Source organism: Triturus cristatus, chromosome 6, assembly GCF_964204655.1.
Source record: "Triturus cristatus chromosome 6, aTriCri1.1, whole genome shotgun sequence".
NCBI lineage: Eukaryota > Metazoa > Chordata > Amphibia > Caudata > Salamandridae > Triturus > Triturus cristatus.
In genome coordinates, this window is record NC_140589.1 from 221293013 (window position 1) to 221316956 (window position 23944).

Sequence of the window (23944 nt, forward strand, 5' to 3'; positions counted from 1 at the left end):
TCCTTTCTTTCTGAGCTTGTTAGGAGACACTTCATTTTAGTGAGACAAAACCAAATGAGATGCTCTGTGCCTCAGTCACAGTTGATAAGAGCATTATATAAACTACTTCCGTGCTAATGATGGGTGAGAAGACCCCTTACATGCTGGGATCTTCACAGAACCGCAGTAAACTGGGACTCGAATGCAGCCCTGCTGACTCTGATCTCCATCCTGCTCAGGAGGATAACCTGTGCACTGTGACCGGATTCCTGACACCTAAGAACAAGGTGTGGGTGTGAGGCTTTCCCAATTGGTACTCCTGCTATATTCTATTTAGCCTAGTACTGTATGCAGATGGGAGTAAGTAAACAGCAACAAGTAACATGGTTGAATTGTTCATATTGTTTGTCATTCTAATAATGCTGATTACAGTAACATGTTTCATCTTTCTAATAATTACAGCTCATGCTTTCTTTGCAAGAATATAATCATTTCAATAATGTTTGAAAATGCATTGTTGTATCTTTCTTGAATTTACCATGGGCATGAAATGTAGAGTCCTGCAGAATTTGTAATAACTGTATGACAGTGGGAAGGGGGAAATGTGGCATACAGAAGACCAACTCCCTGGCGTCACTCAGGGAGCCCAAGTAATTCTAATAGAGGCTCAGTCCGTTGATGATGTTAAGCTGGTAGCAGACCCCAAAGCGCCAGCATGAGGTCTTCTCAGAGCTGTATTGCTTAGCAATACTGCTCAAAGTCAGTGGTAAATGCCATCGTAGGCTAATTGTAGAATTGAGGCAGGTAGCCAATAAGTACCGTAAGGAAAAGCTGAAAAGAACTTTGAAGAGAGAGTTCAAAAGGGTGTGAAACCATTTAGAGGTAAACTTGTGGGAGTAAGTGCATTTTGCCAGGAAAATTAAATAACACAAGAATGTTGGTCACCCAGGAAAATAGTTCTCCTCTCAGGACCACCGCGTGGCCCCTTCAGGGTGCATTTCCTCTGTGGCAGTGTATTGCACCCACCTCTGGGTCACTATAGAAGGCTTTGGAGTGGCAGGTGGCTCTCTGCTCCAAGCTGAGTGTTACAGCCCCCTGACAGCTGCTTCTTCAGGGAGATTTAACACACTGTAATACAGATTTCCCAGTGAGGAAAGGGGTGGGGGCCCCTGCTCCAAGAATTAATGTTGCCTGGGACGGACTGCGCTAAATGCACCCGACTGACTCGAGCTGCCGGGCTGGGCAGCCCAAGTGAAATGCTAAGGGGTTGCAGCAATGTCAGTTACTCACCTGACCCATCTTTATGCATGGACCACGGAGTTGCCCACTCTGTCAGGGAGGTGGAGCAAGAGCGTGTGTGATAGGACCTGAAAGATGGTGAACTTGTTCAGGGAAGGGCGAAGCCAGAGGAAGCTCTGGGGGAGGTCCACAGTGTTCCGGACATGCAAACGGTTTTCCAAACAGATTATAGGGGCAAACAACTAATCAAACCATCGAGAGATGACCTCAAAATATACTGCATGGAAGGCGGACTTCCCCACCCACCCTGCACTGTCACATGCAGGGCAAGTGCATGATCTATTAGAGATCAGAAGGATGACCAGATGGCCGGAGAAAGCACCAGTAACCCAGAGGTGAGAAGTCAGTGGGTCACTCTAAGGAGGAGCCCACTAAATGCTGGTCTCAGCGTGCATGGCCACTCTGGCCTTTGTCCCCTGCTGTGGGTTTGAGCCTGGGCACTCTGTTTGCCAGGTCACCCCATGCCATCGGATGCTGAGCTGGCCGACCAGATACCAGGTGCTGATTGACCAATTAGGTGACCAGTGGGTGGCTCGTCACCCAGATAACGGAGGGCTAACTGTTGCAGCTAAGTCTGACTTTTGCCTCCCATGGGGTTCTGTAAGCCAATTAAAATAGTTTGCCCTACTACTAAAAGTATATATTTTGAAAGTACTTATTTGTACCTTAAGAATTGAATCTTTTTGCACATTTTGTGGCAGCCTATTGTATACTGTGTGTTATACATTTTTATATTAATGACATACTCACAGTGCTTTTTGTCACAGGTTGGGACCTCTTAGCACTACAAATGCATGTCTCTATTCCCCAGGGCACTAAACAGGTGTGCTGGGAAATAACTGTACACAGAGACATTTACAGTGATTGCATTAACTAACTGACCTTTTCTGCATCAACGGGGCATTTCCCACAGATTAATTTGAATTTATTTTTCATTTAAGGTGTGTGCATTACATTTTGTATGCAGATACTTGAAAGCCAATTTCAATAGATATTGAATATTTTGTTCTTTTCAACCATGTCGCTGACCCACCGCCAGACTCCTTGACCCCACCCCATTGCACTCAGGATCACAGGCCCACACTTATGTTATGCACTGCTGCCAGAAGGCCGTGTGAGAAAAATGAATAGTGTTGAAGGTCTCTTATGGTTCAGGTTAAGAATTTGAGTTCTAGAAGAGAAGTAGTGTGGGTTTCTGAGGACTGGCTAGAGCTTGGGTGCTCTGAGGGTGGATGAGGAGCTAGAGAGCTCCTAGATGAGTTCTAAGGAATGGCAGCAAATATACAAGAGCTAGTAGTGAACATCATACAGGCTAAGGGTATCCTAAGGCACAAAAGAGGGGCAGTGTGATTGCAAATGGGCTTCAAGGTTATTCAATGGATGTGAGCACAATGGTGGATTAAATCTTGGGACCAGTTAATGTATTTGCAGCTAATTGAGGGTCATTGCCATTCTGCAGTAAGGGTTTGTGGGCCAGTACAGGTGGATCAAAGTGAGAGACTGGTGGCCGATAGAGGGGCATTGAGAGTGCATGGGGTCTATGAGAGTCCACTGATGGTCTAAGAAATGAGCCAGTGTCCAAAATCCTCATAGATTTAGATGAGGAGCATTAAGCGCCAATAGAGCCTGATGACTTTTCACTGGTAGCGGGGAGCTCTTAAGCAATACTGAAGCTCTGAGTGCAGATGGAGGAAGTCTGGGGACCAGCACTGGGGACTTGTTCTCACATATGGGTCCAAACAGAATATGAGGGCTACCAGAGGATGAATAATGGTGACTGTGGGTTGACATAGTTGAATGGATGTCTGGGCAATGGGGTCTTAATACCAGTATAAGTGTTATGATGGAGTCTGCAGACAGCATAAGGGGGCTGTGGGGTTTGTCTGAAACAATGGTCTGTGACAGGGGTGGTTAATCTGTGGTCCAAGGCCCTTGGGGGTCCACGAGGCCTAGTCAGGGGATTGCGACTGTTAACAAACGAAATATTATTAAAATTGATAAAGTATATAAAATTGAAATAGTGGAAACTTTTTCTATATTTGAGTGTGAATTAGACAGAATAGTTCAATATTTGAGCATTTGTTTGGTGTAAACTTGTCTTGCATTGTTGTGTATTGTTTTGTAGATCAAATCATAGAAATTGCTTAGGCTGGGGTACCCAGATTTCTATAATGATTCAGTTGGGGTCCACAGAAGTCAAAATGTTAAGAACAGCTGGTCTGGGATGTACGGGCTGGAGTGGAGGGTGAGGAGTATAAAATGCACTTTAGTGTTTGCACAAAGCTGGCTAGCATGTCACTGGGATCAGGACAATCTCACTTCAACCAGGGTAGCAATTCCCCTTCCATCAACCCTGATGGGGCTTCACACTTCTGCTAGTTTTGTATTTGGAGAAAAAAATTGAAGGGAATATTGTTAAAATGGAGTAGCATTACAGCTCCCTACTAACTCCAGATTTATACATCTATAAAAATGCACTAAGACTATCCTGTAGCAATATTTTCTCCTCATGATTTCCAAACATTTTCAGTAGCAAAACTCTCACATATTTTTCAGTGATGTAATGCATAAATACCGCTTTACCCAAACTGTCTAACAGTATCACTAAAACCTGCACAAGGGAAGAAAAAGCGGTATTCGGGTCACTGCTTGTTTTTCACACCACAACACAGATTGTATCTATTCGGGGTGCCATAGTGATATATTCCCTCAGCAGTGCACACTTTGAGGTGCAGTAGTGCCCACTTATTGGTATTGTACACAATAATGAAACATTGGGTCCATTACATTTAATAATGCCCTGCTATTAAGAAAACCCACCAAGAAACCTTCAGGTCATGGGTGCAAACCCCAACAAGATGTTTCAGCATTTCATATGTTTGAAGTAAATAAAATGAGTACCATACAGCTAATAGTAAGACACGTTATTGACTCGTGTGTAATTAATTCAGTTTGTGCTGTGCCCTACCGAAACCACCTTTAGTATTCTCTATGCTGCTGGAGACTTGCCATTCTAATACACCAGGAAAGTGTCACTAATTCAGTATTTTACATCCAAAAGACAGATTCTGAAAATGTATATTTTTATGTGTGATTCTATTTTTAAATACCGTTCATTAGTTTAGTTTAGAGCCTAAGCCCTGGATCTTGTCTATCCTTACTGCAGCTGGTGCACTGACACCGGGGTCCAAGTTTGTGAGGGATTCACTACAGCCCAATAATGTCTGCCTTTAATACCCCAACACGGGGGGTGGCATTATTCTTGCTTGCATGAGGGTCCATGAAACCCTTGCTACACCTCTGCCTTGCAGCCTGTATACAACTAGGTAGAAGGTAATAGCAGTTAGACATTCTACCGAATTGTTTTAAAGCAGAGGAGATTGAATGATTGTTTGAAACATCACCACATCTTGAAAATGGCTCGGATTGCCAGACAATAGTATAGCCTGAATGACATGAGGTAAGCAAGTCCTGCCTATCAATGATTAAATGGTTATACTCACTTTTCTGTAAATGCATGACAAAATTACAAGGCACTTTATGCTTAATAAAGTGCAGGCCTCTCATTTTTTTTTGTTTCATGGTGGATCACCATGGCAGTCTATTCTAAATTGTTGGTTTTTATTCTGCACATTTGTCTATACAGAAGAGGGATTCTTGCAGGTTTGGGAGGTAAACTTTTCTGCCTTGAGCTAGTTTTTTTGAGGAATGTGAGCTCATCTGTTGGTGCACAATTAAGTTGTCTTACAGTTTTATTGACCATGATCGTGGAATTTCTATGATGTATCAAAGAGAAGGGCAATTAGGACTAACATTCATTACACATGCCTCTGGCTGCGTTAAGCAGCCAGTCCACGATGGCAGAGAAGCATAAAACTACTGAATAATAGCGGACAGTGCAAAATAAAGAATGTCTGACACTGAAGATATTGTTAAATGAAGGGAAGCATGCAAGAGGATGTAGTGGAGCTGAAGGAAACTTGAGAGTAAACCTAATACTAGTACAATCAGTCTGTACCAACAACATACATCCATACAGAATACAAAGCAATCCCTTTATATAAAGCTGCTTATTTTTCCAGTTAATCATGACTCTCAAAGAGTACCACTGTTGTGAATGCCAGATTCAAAATCTGGTTATTCACTGCTATGATGTAACAATAGTGGGAAACAATAGTTGTCGCCTAATGCTGCTACGTCTTTAAGGAATGCTAGACTGCTCTGACAGGGATGTGTGCTCTGATACAGAACATAGAGCAGAGCTTTGGTTGAGAGTAGAGGGGGACGAAAGGCACACAAGGTGGCCAGGCACCATTTCACATCTGGGCCAGTACCCCACTGACCCTGTGTAGCAGTTAAAAGCATGGTCTGGTGATATTGAAGTCAAACATAACAAAATTAAAGTGAATAACGGGGATGGTTTTCACCTCAGAGTTGTGAGTGACATCACACACAGCTCGACATTGGCACTCGTCATCTTTTTGATATGTTTTAAAACAAAAAGGGGGCAAACCAATTTCCTGGGTAGGACAATTGATATCAATACAAATGGTCACTATGGGGAAAGTGTAGCCCTTGACTTCCACAGCAATAGTTACAAGAAACCTTCTACTTGTAAGGCTTATTTTGTGAATTGTGCATATATTTTCATTCTTCACAAGAAATCCTGTTTCAAATCAAGGACTTAGTTTAACAATTTTCATTATCAATCCTATACAAGGCGCAGTGAAAGTGATGAAGTGAATAAATGGTGTGCAAGTGCTATAAATGATTCAAATATATACATGGGACTGATAAGGACATTATGATGTATGAAACAATACTCAAGAAAAGAGTGTTGAAATCCTCAATCAAATGAAAAAAACCGACTCCTGTAGAAATTGTCAACGTTTCGACCCACAATAAAAAATTATTTAAATACGTGTCATCATCAGGAAGGAATACTGTAGGAGACACAAATGGATTGTGGCAACATCCTACAAAACAGGATGTGTGTGATAATAAGCATGGGGATACATCATCGGGCTCGCATCAGGTGTAGGCAAGCAACTATGGAAAATGCCCACCAGTGTTGTTAGACTGTGGGGTTGGTATGTCTCTCCAGGGTGATCTGTAAAGAAGTCACTAAAATGAATCCGGTGGTGTGAGAATCAATGTTTTAATCATCCTCAACACGCTAGATCGATAAAGCTTCAGGAATGGTTGAAGTAACCTCAAAGATGAAGTCTCATAAATTGTCTGAAGTTTGTGGACCCTCTAGATTAGGAGGTGGATTATGAGCAACAGTGTTCAAATCTCAAACATAGTGACAGTCTTAGGAACCCCCATGAATCGAGATGTGGTTAACGGTGTATAAATCCCTCATCCATACATGAGAGCATTGACCGTCAACAGACCGATAATGTAAGTATGAAGAACGCATTGGCCGTAATGGATCCTAGGCCATCATCTATTTGATGTCACTCAGAACCTCTTGGGGGAAAACATCCCTGTTATACACTGTAACCCATCTATAATTACATATATTTCATGTATGGCTCCTACTGAGCGGGTCCAGTGCACATATTCAGACTTCAAAGCTGTTTCTCAGTTTTGTTATGTCATCTAGAGAAACATTCTCTTCTGCTATGTCCAACAGCCTTGCAGGGTCTATCAGGGCTTTAAGTTTGGCGGCTCCCTCTTGCTTTACAGGAAAAATAGTGATCGATTTCTAAGCAACAACTGCATTAAAACTCTTCTTTCTGTGTGAGCTCAGCTTGTGAATGGGTATTTATAATGGTCCACAATTGAGATGTGTGATGTTGAGGCTGAAAGCAGTGCATGTTTGTCTCAGTGCCTGTCAGTGGGTCATAGAGAGCTTGTCCCAACTATCATATTACCCTGTGAGCACACATTTCTTCAGACCTGCACTGACATGTGAAAACTTGTCACGCTGACAGAGTTTTTGATGGAGATACAGTCTGTGCATCACCGGTTCTCCACTAATGTGAGAGCAGATATCTGATTCGGTGAATGGAAAGCACATAAGGTGATTTGGTGTTTGGGACGTGCCAGGATATTGTTATTAGATTTAGGTTTGGAAGTGGTAGGAGGTGTTGGGTGGACGGGACACCAGTTTACATTATATTTTGGTGGGGAGAAGGTAAATGACAGGGTGGAGGATGGCATTAGACCGGATATTTTTTTATTTTTAATGTAAGTCTACTCATTGCTCTGCATTGCTACTATGCCCTGTGTAGCAGTTGAAAGCATGGACAGGCGATTAGAGGGCATGCTTAATTAACATTTGTCAATGTTTTTCTGTTCACCCACTTTACCCATATTTTTTTTAGCTGTCCCAGTGCTTTTAAACTATGGGCCTGATTACAAGTTTGGCAAATGGGATACTCCGTCACAAACATGACTGATATCCCGTCCTCTGTATTACAAGTTCCACAGGATAAAATGGAATTGTAATACTGTGGACAGAATATCCTTCATGCTTGTGACAGAGAAACCCTGTCAGGTAAACTTGTATTCAGGCCCTGTGACTTCAGCTTGCAGTAATTAAAAGCCAATAGAATGTCTTCTTTGCACCAATACGGATTAATATTTCCTCTGATGTTCAATAATTATTTAAAAAAGGCTTCTGTGCACATGCTTGGTAAGAAGCACTCAATGGTTTCTCTTAAAATCAGACAGAATTAGATACAATGGTTTATTTTTTTTTATTGTAATTGTTGGCCATTTCTTGCATCTGATGAGGTTTTAGTATTCGGTCACTAAGACCTAATTTTTTTGGTCTCACCTACAAACATCTTTAGGTTTTGTTGCCAGACCTAATCCTTCAGTCCGGTTCATTGCCCATCATTGGATGAGTTTGTTGTCTGTCTCACTTCCCTGCTCATGATTCAATAGCTTTCCTCCCTATACCGGTGATTGATCAGGCGAGGAGTATCTAGGTCTCACAATGTTCTGACTGGTTGACTTTTACCCTTCCACTGATGACCTTGCCTTGCCTTCAGAGAACTAACTTTTTATTTAATTTTCAGCACTCCCTCTGGGAGTGCATGTAATGTATTTCTAGCTCATTTCCTTGTGCTGATTCCCCTAATATTCCCTTTCCACCACGCCTCGTAGATAATTATTTGCTTCCCCTGCCCGTTACCAATCCTAGTCTTTTTAAGAACTTTAAAAAAAATCATAGCTCTTTCCTTACATTCCCCACCCCACGTTGACTTTCACCAAAGGGTGAAGCAAATTTCAAGCAGAACTAATAGGCATATTCTCTAGGGATAGACTTTAATGGCAAGAAGGTGTGGGAGGTTTTTTCCTGTCAATAAATTTCCTTGTAAAGTACCACCTCCTGCGTAGTAAGGCTTGAAATTAAATCTGGAGAACATTACCGGTTCTTCCAATGGCATTCATATCATGTTGGATGGCTTAGATATAAGCAGGGCCACTGGAATTAAGCAATGATGTCCACATAATTATACATTTTTTAAATTTGCATCAAGATCCATATTCTGCTGCATAATTTGTAGGTCCAATAGAGCACCAAATTGAATCAATGTATTGCAGATACTGATTCAGTATGATGAATTCTGGCTTCACCTGGCCCAGGGAAAAATCACACCAATGTTTAATATACATAATTACAAATGACCTGCACCAGACGCTCTAACATATGGTTTCTTTGGTGGTAAATTGAATTAACAGCCGAGGCAAACAACTGCCTAAAAATAATCAGAACTGTAAACAATAGTACATGCTAGTCCATAAAGACTGGAATGGCTCACCAGTGACCCTTGTTTCCCGAGCAGTCTAAATTACAATGTGAGCATCTTAAGACTCCTAACTTCTCATTCTGTGTTAACCTTGAATCATTTTTTTGCAGTTGTTCTCTCTTCCCAATTTTTCTGCATGCACATCCCTTGCTTGCTATTTTTTCTAATCCCGCTCTCCTCCACATTTCTTGCTCCAGCTGTTTGCTACGAACCTTAGCCTTATTAATCTCTTCCTCATGCACCCATACATATTTTCTCTAATCCCTCTCTCTATAAAACTCCCTAGCGTTACCCTCCACACCTCATCCCTTTCTCACCTCTAGCTGCTTCCAGGTATTTGCCTCAAGACAAAACACATTCCACTAGCTGGTCTTCTTTCACTTTCTCTGCACTGCTGTTCTATCTGCATCTGCTTATCTGATCTCTATACCAAGTCTCCATTTACCCTCCCCGTCTGTCTAGATTTATCTCCTCTAACTTCATCTTTTATCCGTGTATCTTAATTTGGCACCCTTGACAGTCCCTGTGCTCTTCGTGATCCTATTATCCATCCTAGACAATTTCTGCTCTTCATGCACGTTTGCCCCACCTTTGTCACCTTACTGTAAAGAAATTCCAAATAGTTTTGCCATACATTCACATGCATTTGATAAAAAGCAGTGCTGCATTTTAAAGCCGAGACCTATTGACTTTGCTAATGCCTGTTGTCATTTGAATACAAATTTGTCAAACAAAAAGGATTGTCCGTAGAAGATGAAAATGCTTATGCAGATAACATCTTCTGTAAAACTGGGAGACCACTAGCTGCTATGTTTAATTTAATTTGTTACTACATGCATATACCCTCCATGTTGGTTGCAGCAGGTTTTCTTTTTCCCATTTTTATTCTTTTAATTTACCTTGAATATGCTGTGGAGTATGTGTTTATGTTTTAGCGGTTGTGGGTGGATAAGTGGGTGAATTGAAGAATAAATGGTGGGAGGATGAATGGATACATGAGTGCAAGTATGAGTGACAGCCTGCATGTATGATGACTTATTGAGTGCCTAAACATATCAATGACTGAAGAGAAACTTCCATTCATAAGCAAGACGTATTGGTATTGCCACTGCTTGTTTTCCCAAATTTTCCTTTCTACAAAAAGACAATTAGACCAACAATATTCTATTGGCTAGACAATGGACCATAACAGAGGTTTAAATGTAAAAATGAGAATTAACAAAGTAAACATACTTGCGTCTCAAACTTGGTTTTATAACTGATGTACTTTGATGATGTTTTATCATTTAGTTCCGCTGTAAATGGTTCCAAGATTATAAGTTGGTACGTGATGGGAGCTGTAGATTTAAGGGAAGAGATGTGAGGGGAGGGTTAGTTATTTTGTTAAATGAAAATATAAATTTATCAAAAGTTATTCTCAACAGTTTACAACACATGTATATATTAGGGACCTTCAAGATGACATAGAAAACATATATAAATCAATTATAACTAAGGCACTGAACAAGTGTTGGAGCATCCTCTTATTCTTGAGCATGGTCTTGCAAAATATTGAAAAAAGACAAATCAAGCCAAATACAACACATCGGACGGATACAGGTCTACTTAGAGGAACTGATACAAATCCCAACTGGTTTTTATACCAGTTGGTGTGCGGGCCAAACACCAGGTTTCTATTATACCAAACGTCTGATCCCAACTATTTTAAGCAAGTTTGCTTTAAGGTAGTCAGAGACATTACTAAAATCTGTCATGAAATTTGCAAAACCTACGCAATAGCTGACTTGCACCAATATACGGTGCTATGGGGGAATCCTCTGTTTCCTAATACATTCCATGATCATATCGGGAAAGAATGGCAGTCTAAGGGTTTAATGCTGATGGGCCAGCTGTATGACGATCAGGGTTTTCAAACTTTTTCATCATTAAAAGAAGAATTCGACCTCTCACAAACTCATTTTTTTAAATACCTGCAAGTTAGGGACTATTTTACTCGAGGTTGGGGGTTATCCGAGCTGCCTACCTCATCTGAGATCCTGCCTACACTCATCAAGACTAGAGGACAAGGAGCTATCGGTAAAATTTATCAAAAACGTATCGGGACGGTGGGCGATGACGGTGTACAAATTGCTGCCAAACTCAGTCGGGTTTTTGCCTCTGATATCTCTAGGGAGGAAATACAAGAGTCTCTTCAAACTATTGATTCTGCTGTAACGTCTGTTAATTTAAAACTACAACAACATAGAATTATTTTATGCTATATTACACTCCCGAGCGAATCTCTAAATGAGCTAATAACTCAACCGCTGCTAAGACGTGCTGCCCTAAATGTCAGGAATACGCTGCTGATTTACACCATGGTGCCAATTCCGATCCTGTAAAACCCGGGTATGAATGGTCGTAAGGAGCGTATTCTCCGTCCGACTCGTACCCGGGAAAACCACCTTACAAACCCGCAACTACGATTCATACAGAAATACAATTTCTGTACGAATCGTAAAAAACTACGTGCGGCGAAAAAATACCCACAATTCCGATCCGGGACGTCGCGTACGTGACGTGCAGACGGGGTCAGGCAGCGTTTTACGGACCAGCAAGTACGATTCGTGCCTACGTCACTCCGCACGGCTCATTTTTTACGGCAGCCAAAAACTCCCGGGAAATTGAGGACGACGCGAAGAAGGAGCACCTGTACGCGACGGACAGCCATGGACCCCATCCTACGTGTCATCCCGGCCCTCCTAGCCTACGACCTGGTGCACAGTGTTAGACCCGGCCCTCGTAACATAGCTAGACCTGACCCCTGCACCTCACACCAGCCCCCAAACCCACGGCCTAGCCGATCCTTCCCCCGAGAACTCACACGCACCCAACCCGGACTTCCCCGTCCGTGGCCTTCCTCCTTTCGGCCACACCGGGCCTGCGTGCCCACTTCATGCACCAAGATGGCCGCCTGGCCCCAGCGCGACCCTGGCCTAGCGGCGCCACTCCGGCTGGAGAACACCGCGATGAGAAAGGGAGGAGCAGTTTCCCTCACACCTCTGCGCTTCCCTGGGAAGATGGGTTTCGGTCGACCCGCCGGCCTCCCCGAGGGCTGGTTCCACGCCTGCTGGGTGTCTGGGACTCCTCCCGACCCGGCCCTGAAAGGATCAAAGGACATTGGCAGGAAGCCCCCAACAAGAGACCCCCAGGTGACAAGACCCCTGCCTACACAGACTCCGGACATCAAAAGAGGAGTCGCCCTATAACAAAGGGTGCTCTGGAACTGTCCGGCAGATTTGCCTTGGAAACACCTGAGCCCTGCTGAGTGACTCGCGGCTCCCTGAAGATCGTAAGACCTCCGAACCTGTGCTTGAGCCCTGCTGAGTGACTCGCGGCTCCCTGAAGATCGTAAGACCTCCGAACCTGTGCTTGAGCCCTGCTGAGTGACTCGCGGCTCCCTGAAGATCGTAAGACCTCCGAACTTGTGCTTGAGCCCTGCTGAGTGACTCGCGGCTCCCCGAAGATTGTAAAACCTCCAAACTTGTACCTGAGCCCTGCTGAGTGACTCGCGGCTCCCACAGACTCTCTTGGTCCCGCCGGACCCCACGATGACAAGCGTATCCCCCAGCTCGAGGATCGTGAGCTGTGCGCCGGGTACGCTCCTGCATTTGATCCATATCCCCAAAGACTGTCCCGCTACCTCCTACCCCCCTCCAAGACTCTGTGAGCCTCCGCTCTACTTGTATATATTGCCTTGCTGATCATAAAGATCCTACCACTCCGATCTGATAAAGATTTGCTCTTAAGAACTCCCTGTGTGGTGTCCCTCTGTCGTGTGGTGCCGAGTGTACGATCCTAGATACGAGAGTCCTCTCCTGAGGAGTCTCCCGCCAGTGGCCGGCTACGATACCTCGAGGGTGGGTCTCAGGACAGTCAGGGCCCCCTCCGGGCCCCTCTGGGCCCCTCTGAGGTCGCCTTCTAACACACAGAAACCGCCGCAGACGCGGCAGAAGGTCAGAACAACACCCATGGGCAAAGGGGGGGGGGGGCGAGGGGCAGGAAACTTAACCCCTACCCAATTTTTACCACATATATCATGTACATACATTACCTCCAGGGTCTGGTCACTTCGGGGGGCGTGTCCATCAATCCCTGCGTACCGCCACAACGGAAGTGGACATGGACGCATCCCGTCACCACATCAATGTTGGTACGGGCCGTACCATGCGTACCCCTACATCACCACAACAATGGTGCTACGGCCCGTACCCACGCCCTCAGAGCATGGGTACGTCCGTACCACCATTGCTGTGGTGATGTAGGGGTACGGACCGTTCCCACGCTCTGAGGGCATGGGTACGGGCCGTACCACACGTACCCCTACGTCAAACCAACAATGGTCGTACGGCCCATACCCCTACGTCACCACAACAAGGGTGGTACGCCACGCATACCCCTACATCACCCCAACAATGGTGGTACGGCCCGTACCCACGCCCTCAGAGTGTGGGTACGGTCCGTACCCCTACGTCACCACAACAATGGTGGTACGCCACGCGTACCCCTACATCACCCCAACAATGGTGGTACGGCCCGTACCCACACCCTCAGAGCGTGGGTACGGTCCGTACCCCTACATCACCACAACAATGGTGGTACGGACCGTACCCACGCTCTGAGGGCGTGTGTATGGGCCGTACCACCATTGTTGTGGTGAGGTAGGGGTACGCGTGGTACGGCCCGTACCCACGCCCTCAGAGCGTGGGTATGGTCCGTACCCCTAAGTCACCACAACAATGGTGGTATGCCACGCGTACCCCTACATCACCCCAACAATGGTGGTACTGCCCGTACTCACGCCCTCAGAGCGTGGGTAGGGTCCGTACCCCTACATCACCACAACAATGGTGGTACGGACCGTACCCACGCTCTGAGGGCGTGGGTACGGGCCGTACCACCATTGTTGTGGTCACATAGGGGTACGCATGGTACGGACCGTGCCCACGCTCAGAGAGCGTGGGTACGGACCGCATCACGCGTACCCCTAGGGCACCAGTACATTAGTTATACAAGACGTACACACGCCACAAATGTTGTTATAGGGCCTGGTGCAGCATCTAACCAGTATATTGGGGTGTGTGTATGCCCAGGAGAGCAGTGTACTGCACCAAGGGTGCGGGCGGGTGGGTGGGTGGCTGCCTAGGATTCACAGCAGTGGACAGAGACATGGGGGCGGGTGCAGAGGACTCCCAGCAGTGGACAGAGACATGTGAGGGGTGGGTGCCTATCACTCCCACCAGTGGACAGAGACATGTGAGGTGTGGGTGCCTATCACTCCCAGCAGTGGACAGAGACATGTGAGGGGTGGGTGCAGAGGACTCCCAGCAGTGGACAGAGAAATGTGAGGGGTGGGTGCAGAGGACTCACAGCAGTGGACAGAGACATGTGAGGGGTGGGTGCCTATCACTCCCAGCAGTGGAGAGAGACATGTGAGGGGTGGGTGCCTATCACTCCCAGCAGTGGACAGAGACATGTGAGGGGTGGGTGCAAAGGACTCCCAGCAGTGGACAGAGACATGGGGGTGGGTGCAGAGGACTCCCAGCAGTGGACAGAGACATGGGGGTGGGTGCAGAGGACTCCCAGCAGTGGACAGAGACATGGGGGTGGGTGCAGAGGACTCCCAGCAGTGGACAGAGACATGTGAGGGGTGGGTGCCTATCACTCCCAGCAGTGGACAGAGACATGTGAGGGGTGGGTGCAGAGGACTCCCAGCAGTGGACAGAGACATGGGGGTGGGTGCCTATCAAGACAGAGACATGGGGGTGTGTGCCTATCACTCCCAGCAGTGGACAGAGACATGGGAGAGGGTGCCTATCACTCCCAGCAGTGGACAGAGACATGTGAGGGGTGGGTGCAGATGACTCCCAGCAGTGGACAGAGACATGGGGGTGGGTGCAGAGGACTCCCAACAGTGGACAGAGACATGGGGGTGGGTGAAGAGGACTCCCAGCAGTGGATAGAGACATGTGAGGGGTGGGTGCCTATCACTCCCAGCAGTGGACAGAGACATGTGAGGGGTGTGTGCCTATCACTCCCAGCAGTGGACAGAGACATGTGAGAGGTGGGTGCAGAGGACTCCCAGCAGTGGACAGAGACATGGGGGTGGGTGCCTATCACTCCCAGCAGTGGACAGAGACACGTGAGGGGTGTGTGCCTATCACTCCCAGCAGTGGACAGAGACATGTGAGGGGTGGGTGCAGAGGACTCCCAGCAGTGGACAGAGACATGGGGGTAGGTGCTTTTCACTCCCAGCAGTGGACAGCGACATGGGGGTGGGTGCCTATCACTCCCAGCAGTGGACAGGGACATGTGAGGGGTGGGTGCAGAGGACTCCCAGCAGTGGACAGAGACATGGGGGTGGGTGCAGAGGACTCCCAGCAGTGGACAGAGACATGGGGGTGGGTGCAGAGGACTCCCAGCAGTGGACAGAGACATGTGAGGGGTGGGTGCCTATCACTCCCAGCAGTGGACAGAGACATGTGAGGGGTGGGTGCAGAGGACTCCCAGCAGTTGACAGAGACATGTGAGGGGTGGGTGCAGAGGACTCACAGCAGTGGACAGAGACATGTGAGGGGTGGGTGCCTATCACTCCCAGCAGTGGACAGAGACATGTGAGGGGTATGTGCCTATCACTCCCAGCAGTGGACAGAGGCATGTGAGGGGTGGGTGCCTATCACTCCCAGCAGTAGACAGAGACATGGGGGTGGGTGCAGAGGACTCCCAGCAGTGGACAGAGACATGGGGGTGGGTGCAGAGGACTCTCAGCAGTGGACAGAGACATGTGAGGGGTGGGTGCCTATCAATCCCAGCAGTGGACAGAGACATGTGAGGGGTGTGTGCCTATCACTCTCAGCAGTGGTACTATGGTAGTACACATACGTGTACGACCAGTGTGTACACGTAACTATGGTAGTACACGTACGTGTATGACCAGTGTGTACACGTACGTGTACTACGGTAGTACACGTACGTGTACTACGGTGGTACACATACGTGTACACACTGGTCGTACACGTACGTGTACACACTGGTGGTACACGTACATGTACTACCGTAGTACACATCCGTGTACTACCGTTGTACACGTACGTGTACACACTGGTTGTACACGTACATGTGTAGGGTCCGTACACACACGCGTACTCCTACGCCAACACCAATATAGTGATACGGACCGTACCCACGCCCTCAGAGCGTGTGTACGGTGCATTTCACATCTTACACTGGTGATAGGAGGTGCACAGGAAAGGAATGGAGGTCTCAGACTCGCACAAGGCTGCACATCAAGTCATTGTCAGTGCAGTCCTTCTTGTGCAGGGCCTATGTGTGTCAGGCAGTGATATGGCACATGTCTCCTCATGTTTTAGCACAATAGATGTGTGATGAACTGTGTACACTTGCCATGTGTGATGGGGCACTATGTGGCACACTTCCCCTTCACACTTTGCACATGTGTGCATGTAGTACAAACGTGCCAAGCACTGCATCACTGGTATGGCACAGTCACCAACAACCGCAACTGTACACTGATGCCAGGGACAGGGACACTAACACCTGACATATCACTACCAGCGTGCCCCGATGTGACTATGTCGTGTGTGTCATGTGTTCCCATGAGCTTGCTGTTGGTGTTCCGTCAACTGCATCTGCTGTTGCTGCATCCAACATGTGTCTGTGTGTAGATGGCCATGGCACACATATACGCACACCATGCCACATGTGGATTCACACGTTACGTATGTCTGGATGCTTTGAACATGTTTTTTTTTACATGAGGACATTTCTGCGTCGTCTCCATGTCTGTGTTTTCGTTTTTCACGTGTACCCCTTCATCGCAATGTGTGTGAGCTGCAAATTTTTAATGACATGTGTCCTGTGCGTCTAGCTTGCCGCCAGCTGTCTGTATGAGATGACATCCTTCAAATGCAGATATGTGGATGTATGTCACTCCTGTGATGTCTCTGGCTGTTCACTTACATTGGCCCACAGCTAGTTTCAGGGCATGTAATGTAGAACTTGACAATCAACGGTTGTAGCTGGCTCTTCGAAGGAGTCTCACCTGGCTGGCATACGTGTCCTGGATGTATTGCACAGACCAGACTCTGTATTTAGTAGATGTGTATTAGCAGTTGAACATGTGCTCAGTTAATTGACATTGATGTTGTAATGTACTCACTCTTCGTTATTCCTTCCAAATTTCTGCAGGAAACCGCCTCTCCCCCGACCAATGCCAGACTTGGGTGCCATGAGGGAACGTGACTGCATAAGATGCTACCGCTTCTCGCAAGAGTTGATTGAGCACTTGACCACCCGGCTGGAACCACACCTCCAACCGCAACACAGGTATCCTACTGCGCTGACCCCCAAGATGAAGGTGATGGCAGCCCTACATTTTTTTGCCACCGGTACGTTTCAATTCACCATAGCTGATGTTGGTGGAATGTCCCAGACCATGTTAAGCTGTGTCCTGCATGATGTTTTAGAAGCCATGTTGGAGCACCTGGATGAATTCATCCATTTTCCGACTTGTGAGCAGTTGACAGGTGTCAAGGGTGAGTTCTATGCCCTGGGAGGGATGCCCCATGTAATTGGGTCCATTGATGGGACACATGTGGCTTTGGTACCACCACAGGCACAGGAGGTAGCCTATCGAAACCGAAAACATTATCACTCCATTAATGCCCTTGTGGTGTGTCTACCTAACATGCTGATTTCCCATGTCTTTGCACGTTTTCCAGGGTCAGCACACGATGCCTACATCATGAGGCGTAGCAGGGTGCCACAAATGATGCTGCGGCTGCACAACGAACGAGCATGTCTTGTTGGTGGGTATACTCTGTTTGTCCTGTATTTAGCGGTATCTTTGTATCTTACGGCATCTCCTGACCCACTTCTTTACATGATGTTTCCATGTAGGGGACTCTGGCTATCCCAACATGCCATGACTGATGACGCCTCTCCGCAGCCCCAGAACTGCTGCAGATCACCGTTACAACAACGCCCATGGGCAGACCAGGCGAGTGATTGAGAGGATGTTTGGCCTCCTGAAGAGCCGATTCCTTCACAAGCCAGGCGGGTCCCTCCCATATGCACCGGTGAAGGTCTGCAAAATCTTCATTGTGTGCTGCATGCTGCACAACATGGCAGTGGAGAAAGCTGTGCCACTCATCCTGGATCAGGATGAGCAGGAACATCCACCCGTGGAGGATGAAGGGCTTGGTCACGAGGCAAGTGAGGAGGAGGAGGAGGACATCCGGAGTCAGCTCATTCACAACTGCTTCTCATAATGGTGAGTCCCTGGGTCTGAGTGTGCACGCTTGGAGCCTTGTGTGGCATGTGTTGCAATGTGTGTGTCCAGCTGACTGTATGCTAAGTGACTTAGAGGTGTGTTCTGATGTGTCACTCGAGTGATGATGTCATTCCACACATTTTAGCTGAGACAGTAAATTTAAAACTAGCATGGTGACAACCTTATTCATGTAGAGTAAATGAGCATGCATGCGAATGACTATCTTTTCGCTGACTACTTGTGTGTCTGTCATCCCCAGGTAGTTGCGCATGCTGTCTGCTCGTGGCATCGTTGGGCTCCTGCTATTCCTCATGAGTATTGCAACGTGTGCTGAATCAGCATTACATGCACGGACATGGTGAAAAGTCTCCTTTGGGTAAGGATTGCAGCAAGGCATTTTGGGTGTGGTAGTTGTTTGGAATGTGTGGGCACTGCTCCTGTGCAGGTTTTGTTACTATGCATACATGTCGACTCACCATGGGGCACATGACATGTAGCATGACTCCCATGAATTGATAGTCACCCTACGTGACAGTCATCTGTAATGGGATTGTGGATTCTGATGAAGGCATCAATGCGTGTAAAACTTTCCTCTGAAACATACGGGATGCTACGGGTGGACATAGTGTGGGACATCCCCATAAGAGGCTCAATAGGGAATTGCAGCCTCTCCGTGTGCAGCAGGGGGTGTTTGGCTCACCCAGTTCAATGGATTTACAGCATCTGTGGTGTGAAGGGGGTGTCCAGTGTAGGTCCCACATGTTCAGCCAAATGGCCTGTGAGTCTGTTCATATTGATGCATTTCCCTAGGTGTGAGCCTGAGTAATAAAGGTGTTCCTCACCCTCCAAGGTGCCTCATCTCTGTCAATGCAGGTCTCTTGCCACTGTGCATGCGTCATCTCTGGCATAGTTGTCAAAGATTGTGCATATAAGTCTATGTGTAGATTAGCAACATGCATGCTGTTCTTCATGGATTAGAATCTCTATTGTGCATGAAGTCCATGGTTGTGTATGTATTTGGGCATGTTGGTCCCCACAACGGGCCCTCAACACCTGCTGAGGGTGTGTTTCCTGTGCGCAGCTCGGCCTTCAGTTTCCTGATCCGGTGTCAGTCATCTTTGGTGATTGTGCATCCATTGTCTCTGGGTGTGCCATGGAAAACCGGACACTCCTTCCTTTACATACGCCTGTTGCAGTTGTCCTTTCTGACATCCTTGTCTTTGTGTGCAACTTGTGGCATATTTTCCAGGACATGCCGCCTGCTGCTGCAGCCCCTACAGCAAGGGCACACAAAGTTTCAGGATTTGGCAACACACACGCCTCAAAGATGCTCCTCCCTTCCTCTCTCCACTCATTCATTTGGCTGTCATCAGCTTGTCTGCGGCACTGTTGCGGCCACGCGGTGCCAAAGGCTGGACCGTCTGCACATGCAACGTGCACATTGCACGACCCTCATGTCCTTGCATGACCCACATCACACTACAGTCTGATGTTGCAGCCACCCTCCAAGCAATGTCCAACCGCAAATCTACCGCCTGCACTCAGGCATACACTAAGCGGACACACAACACCTTTGCATGATGAGTGTGCAACTCCAACTGCCTACACAGCGCTGCCACGCCTTCCAGGCCCTGTCACACCAACCAGGTCATGTCCCTCCTACTCCCCACCGGCTCTGTACCCCAGCAAGGCCATGGGAGTGGGACTCAAGGCTTCTGCATGTAGTATGGTGTCGTCGTCTGGCACATGGCACAGGTATCATCTCTCAGCGTGTCAATCTACAATGTGTCCAGGACCCCCCTCTCCACCATCACATGCGCACAGCACCTCATCATCAGCTCGTATGCCATTGACAGCCAGGTGACCCTCACCAAAGACGCAGACATTGCCAGTTCCAATATTCAAGAATGCATGAGGCTGGACTTGTACAGGACTGAGGTAATCATCTGAAGATTGTCCCCTTACAGCTGGGTCAACTGCTTGTCTCCCACCCGCAAGAGCCCTGCACAAGCACCCAGTGGCCACGCACACAAGATGGTGTGCATCATGTTTTGCTCGCTCACATTTGCCATGCTAATCACCAGCATCTGTACCTCAGGCTGCAACACCCTCTGAATTATGCACATGACCCACAGATAGATCCACTACAAGGAAAGACAGACCATCCCCCAGGTCCACAACAACATCCGTGTCAAATACTGCCCTGCCCTCTACGGAGCAAGTACATCTAATCTCCCGGGAAACTTGTCCACATCCAGGGTGCATCTGCACACCTCAGCTTCAACATCCGGCGCCCCAGCCACATCACTGTCCACCAGAGATAGCTGCAATGGATCACTGTCTGCTGCAGGATGACCTTCAGACTCCCCACCCACACTCAGGAGGTAGGCCACAATCCCGACCCCAAACCAACCTTGTACGTCTGTCATCTGAGACCCCGTTGGGCCATCTCCGTGCATCCAACCTTGCCCTGGCCACCATTCTTCACATCCACCGTACTCCAGCATGCAGGACATAGTTCTCCCACCTGGCCAAACATACTTGGGACTCCCTCCCCGGGAACCTCCACATGAGCCATGACCTCTACGCCTTAATGATACTCTTCCAAATAGGTCTGTCCGCACAGTATTGCAAGCCCCTCCTCAGCAGCTTGAGGCCATCACAGGTGAGTATTGTGCTCCATGTCTGCATTGAATGATACATTGTGACCCATGTGTGTCCTGTACCAGACTCAGATCCCAGGGTATGGATGGGTGGAGTTAGTTCAACACTCAGACATAGTTTGACATTTACACACACATATGTTGTGGACTAATGCAAAATGACTGCAACATCTCATTAAAAAAAAATATTTTTATTTGCGGTGGGGTGCGTGTTTTGGTAGATAAAATAATGTGCTCTACCGGGTGCATAGAATCCAAAGTTCACAGGGGGAGATGGTATCCTTGGCATTTGAAGTCATCAGAGTCCAGACCACAGTGTTGGTCATCATTGGTCAGACTGTGATCAGCAAGTCCATGTGGCAGAGAATGTCATTGGATGAGGTGCTGCTGTTGCGCCAGAGGGCCAGGTGCCAGGCCAGGTGACCTGGGAGATGTGGATGGTCCGCTGACTCTCATGGTCTTTTCCGTGGACGACCCACCTTCCTCCGGGGACCCTCAGATGCAGGCCTTGACGATGTTTGGGACGCTCCGTCGGACGAATCCTCCTCCTCCTCCTCCCTCCCTGAGGCTGGTGCTGGTCTGCGCCTGGTGTCACAGGGAGGGTTGCCCATGTTGTCGGCGATCTGACGGAGTGAATGGCTTATGTCCCTTTGCACCGCCAGGAGCTCAGCCAGTCTTGCCTCCATCCGTCCTTGGTGTTGTTGTTGACTGGCATGTTGCTCGGCCTGCAGGTTCTTCATCTCGTCGAGGGTCCCCTTCATCTCTGTGAGGCTCCCCATTACCTGTCTGATGCCCCTGGTGTCACGTCGGTATGTGTCCAGGATGTGGCGTATGTGTGACCTACCGGTTCCCTCAGCTGGCTGGTCAGGTTCGCGCCTCCGCCTGCCTCCACTCCCATCACCCCTGCCCACACGAGCCTGGCCTGCCGTTGTGGGCACATCGGGTCTACGGGACCCCTGAGGGATGGCATTTGCGGGGTTGTCTGCCTCCTCCTGGGTGCCCGGAGAACCTTGTCCCTCCTGGTCAGACTGGCTCTGCTGTTCAGTGCGAGCAGGGCTCCTGGGTGTCTCCTGGGATGTGGCAGGAATGGGGGTGGGGGTTGGCACAGATGTACCTGAAGCAGGTGCTGCAGGGGCTTGGGCACCAGAGGGTCCAGGTTGGTCGGGGTCATCCACGGAGTGGTGAGAGTCGTCGCTGCCGGTGGGATCATCTTCACGCCGAGCCTGGGACTGTGATTGTTCCCCCCGTTGCTGGGGGGAGATCCACGATGTTGCCCTGTGTGTGAGAGAGAGACAATGTTAATGCTGTTTCATGCAACATCCATGTTTGATACATATTCAAGTTGGCACAGTTCCTCCAGGTAGTTGGATGTGCCTAGCATTCCTCTCAATGTCCACTTGTGGATGGGTATGTAGCGGGGGACAGATTGATATGTTCTCCTGAGTGTTTGACCTGTAGAATTTTGGCTAGGATGCTTATTTGGCTATGGATTGATCTTGTTGTGTCACATGTCCATTGTAAGAGTGGGTAAATCCGTTGCCTGCCCCAGGGGTGTGTGCTTGTGTAAGGGGGGGTGTGTGACCGGGCCTGCTGTTGTGTGTAGTGTGATTTGGCATTGGGTCCCTCAGGTGATGTGTCTGTCCCCTCATGGTGCATGCTGGCATGACAGTGAGTGTGAGTTCCTGTGCTAGATATCTGAGCTTGTGGAGTTGGTGTTTGAGTGTACAGTGGTCACAGGAGGGCCTTGTGCTGCATACAGCAGGGCCAAGTGTCAGCTACCTTGTCAGTACTTTGCCAGTCCCTGTGCCTTGGGCATGGTGCATGGGTATGTACCTAGGCCATATGGGCTGAGGGCATTGGTGTCTGCTTCTGAGTGTCACGATGTGTTTTGTGAGGCCCACCTTCCCAGCATCCCGGACATCCAGTCTTGGGTTTGTGGTTCGTGTAGCCTGGGACATGGCATGGCCTTGCTTTGTGAATGGGGCATGGACATGTTAGTGGCATGAGCGTGTGTTTTGAGTGTGGTTGTGTCCGGTGAGGGCTTGGGGGTAGTTGTGTGCATTTGGTGTATTTGGGGTGTGGATGCCATTGCCCCCATGTTACGTAAATAGTTTGTGTACTCACCAGGCTCTGCGACTCCTTCGACTCCGTGTACTCCCACCGGCGGAAGCAGGGCCATCACCTTCTCCTCCCAGGGATGGTAATGTATGGGTCTGCGGGGCAGCCCACCTCCAGTGATGTTGCTCTGGGCGTATTCCTCGTTCAGTTTCCGCTTGACTGCCCTCCGCAGATTGTACCACCTGGCTTGGCATTCATGCCTGGTCCTTCTGATGGGCGCAACAGCATTCACCCGATCGACGATCCTCTGCCACATGCGTGATTTTTCAGCTATGCTGGTCTGTCTGACCAGTGTTCCAAACAGCTGTGGCTCGACTCTGATGACTTCGTTGACAATGAGGTCCAGCTCCTCCCTTGTGAACTTTGGATTCTTGTCTGTGGGCATGGTGTGGGGTGTGGGTGTGGATGGTTGTGGGTGTGTGGGTGTGAATGTGACGGTGTGAATGTGAAGAGGGGGTCTTTGTGAAGGAGGTTGTGTGAAGGTGTGTAAGTTAAGGTGTAGTTAAGGTGTAAGTAAGGTGCAGTTGTTTGTGTGTGGGGTCTGGCAGCAGTGGGTCTGTTGCAAAGGCTCATGGGTTGTGTGTGTGGTCTCTTTTTATTGGTCCATTTGTGGCTGTGGCTGTGTTTAAAATTTTGGTGGGTGTGTTATAAGAGGTGGTTGTGATTTTGGGCCTCTGTTTGCCTGTTTGGATGTGCCAGGTCAGTCATTGAGGTGTAATTTGTCATGTAGACGTGTTTTGTGGTGTTGTGCAAGTCGAATTGACCCTCCTTGTGCTGTTTTACAGTGT

At 48.1% G+C, this 23944-nt stretch overlaps 1 protein-coding gene across 2 annotated transcripts in view; it reads right to left on the reverse strand.

The window, feature by feature from the left end:
* The window catches only part of LOC146816680 (adhesion G protein-coupled receptor F5-like), an 873687-nt gene that overhangs the window by 385904 nt on the left and 463839 nt on the right, over positions 1-23944 (reverse strand). For both annotated transcript variants that reach the window (XM_085610573.1, XM_085610572.1), the window contains exon 6: positions 10278-10381. In XM_085610573.1, the coding sequence (XP_085466699.1) occupies positions 10278-10381 (104 nt within the window). The remainder of the gene's footprint in view (positions 1-10277; positions 10382-23944) is intronic.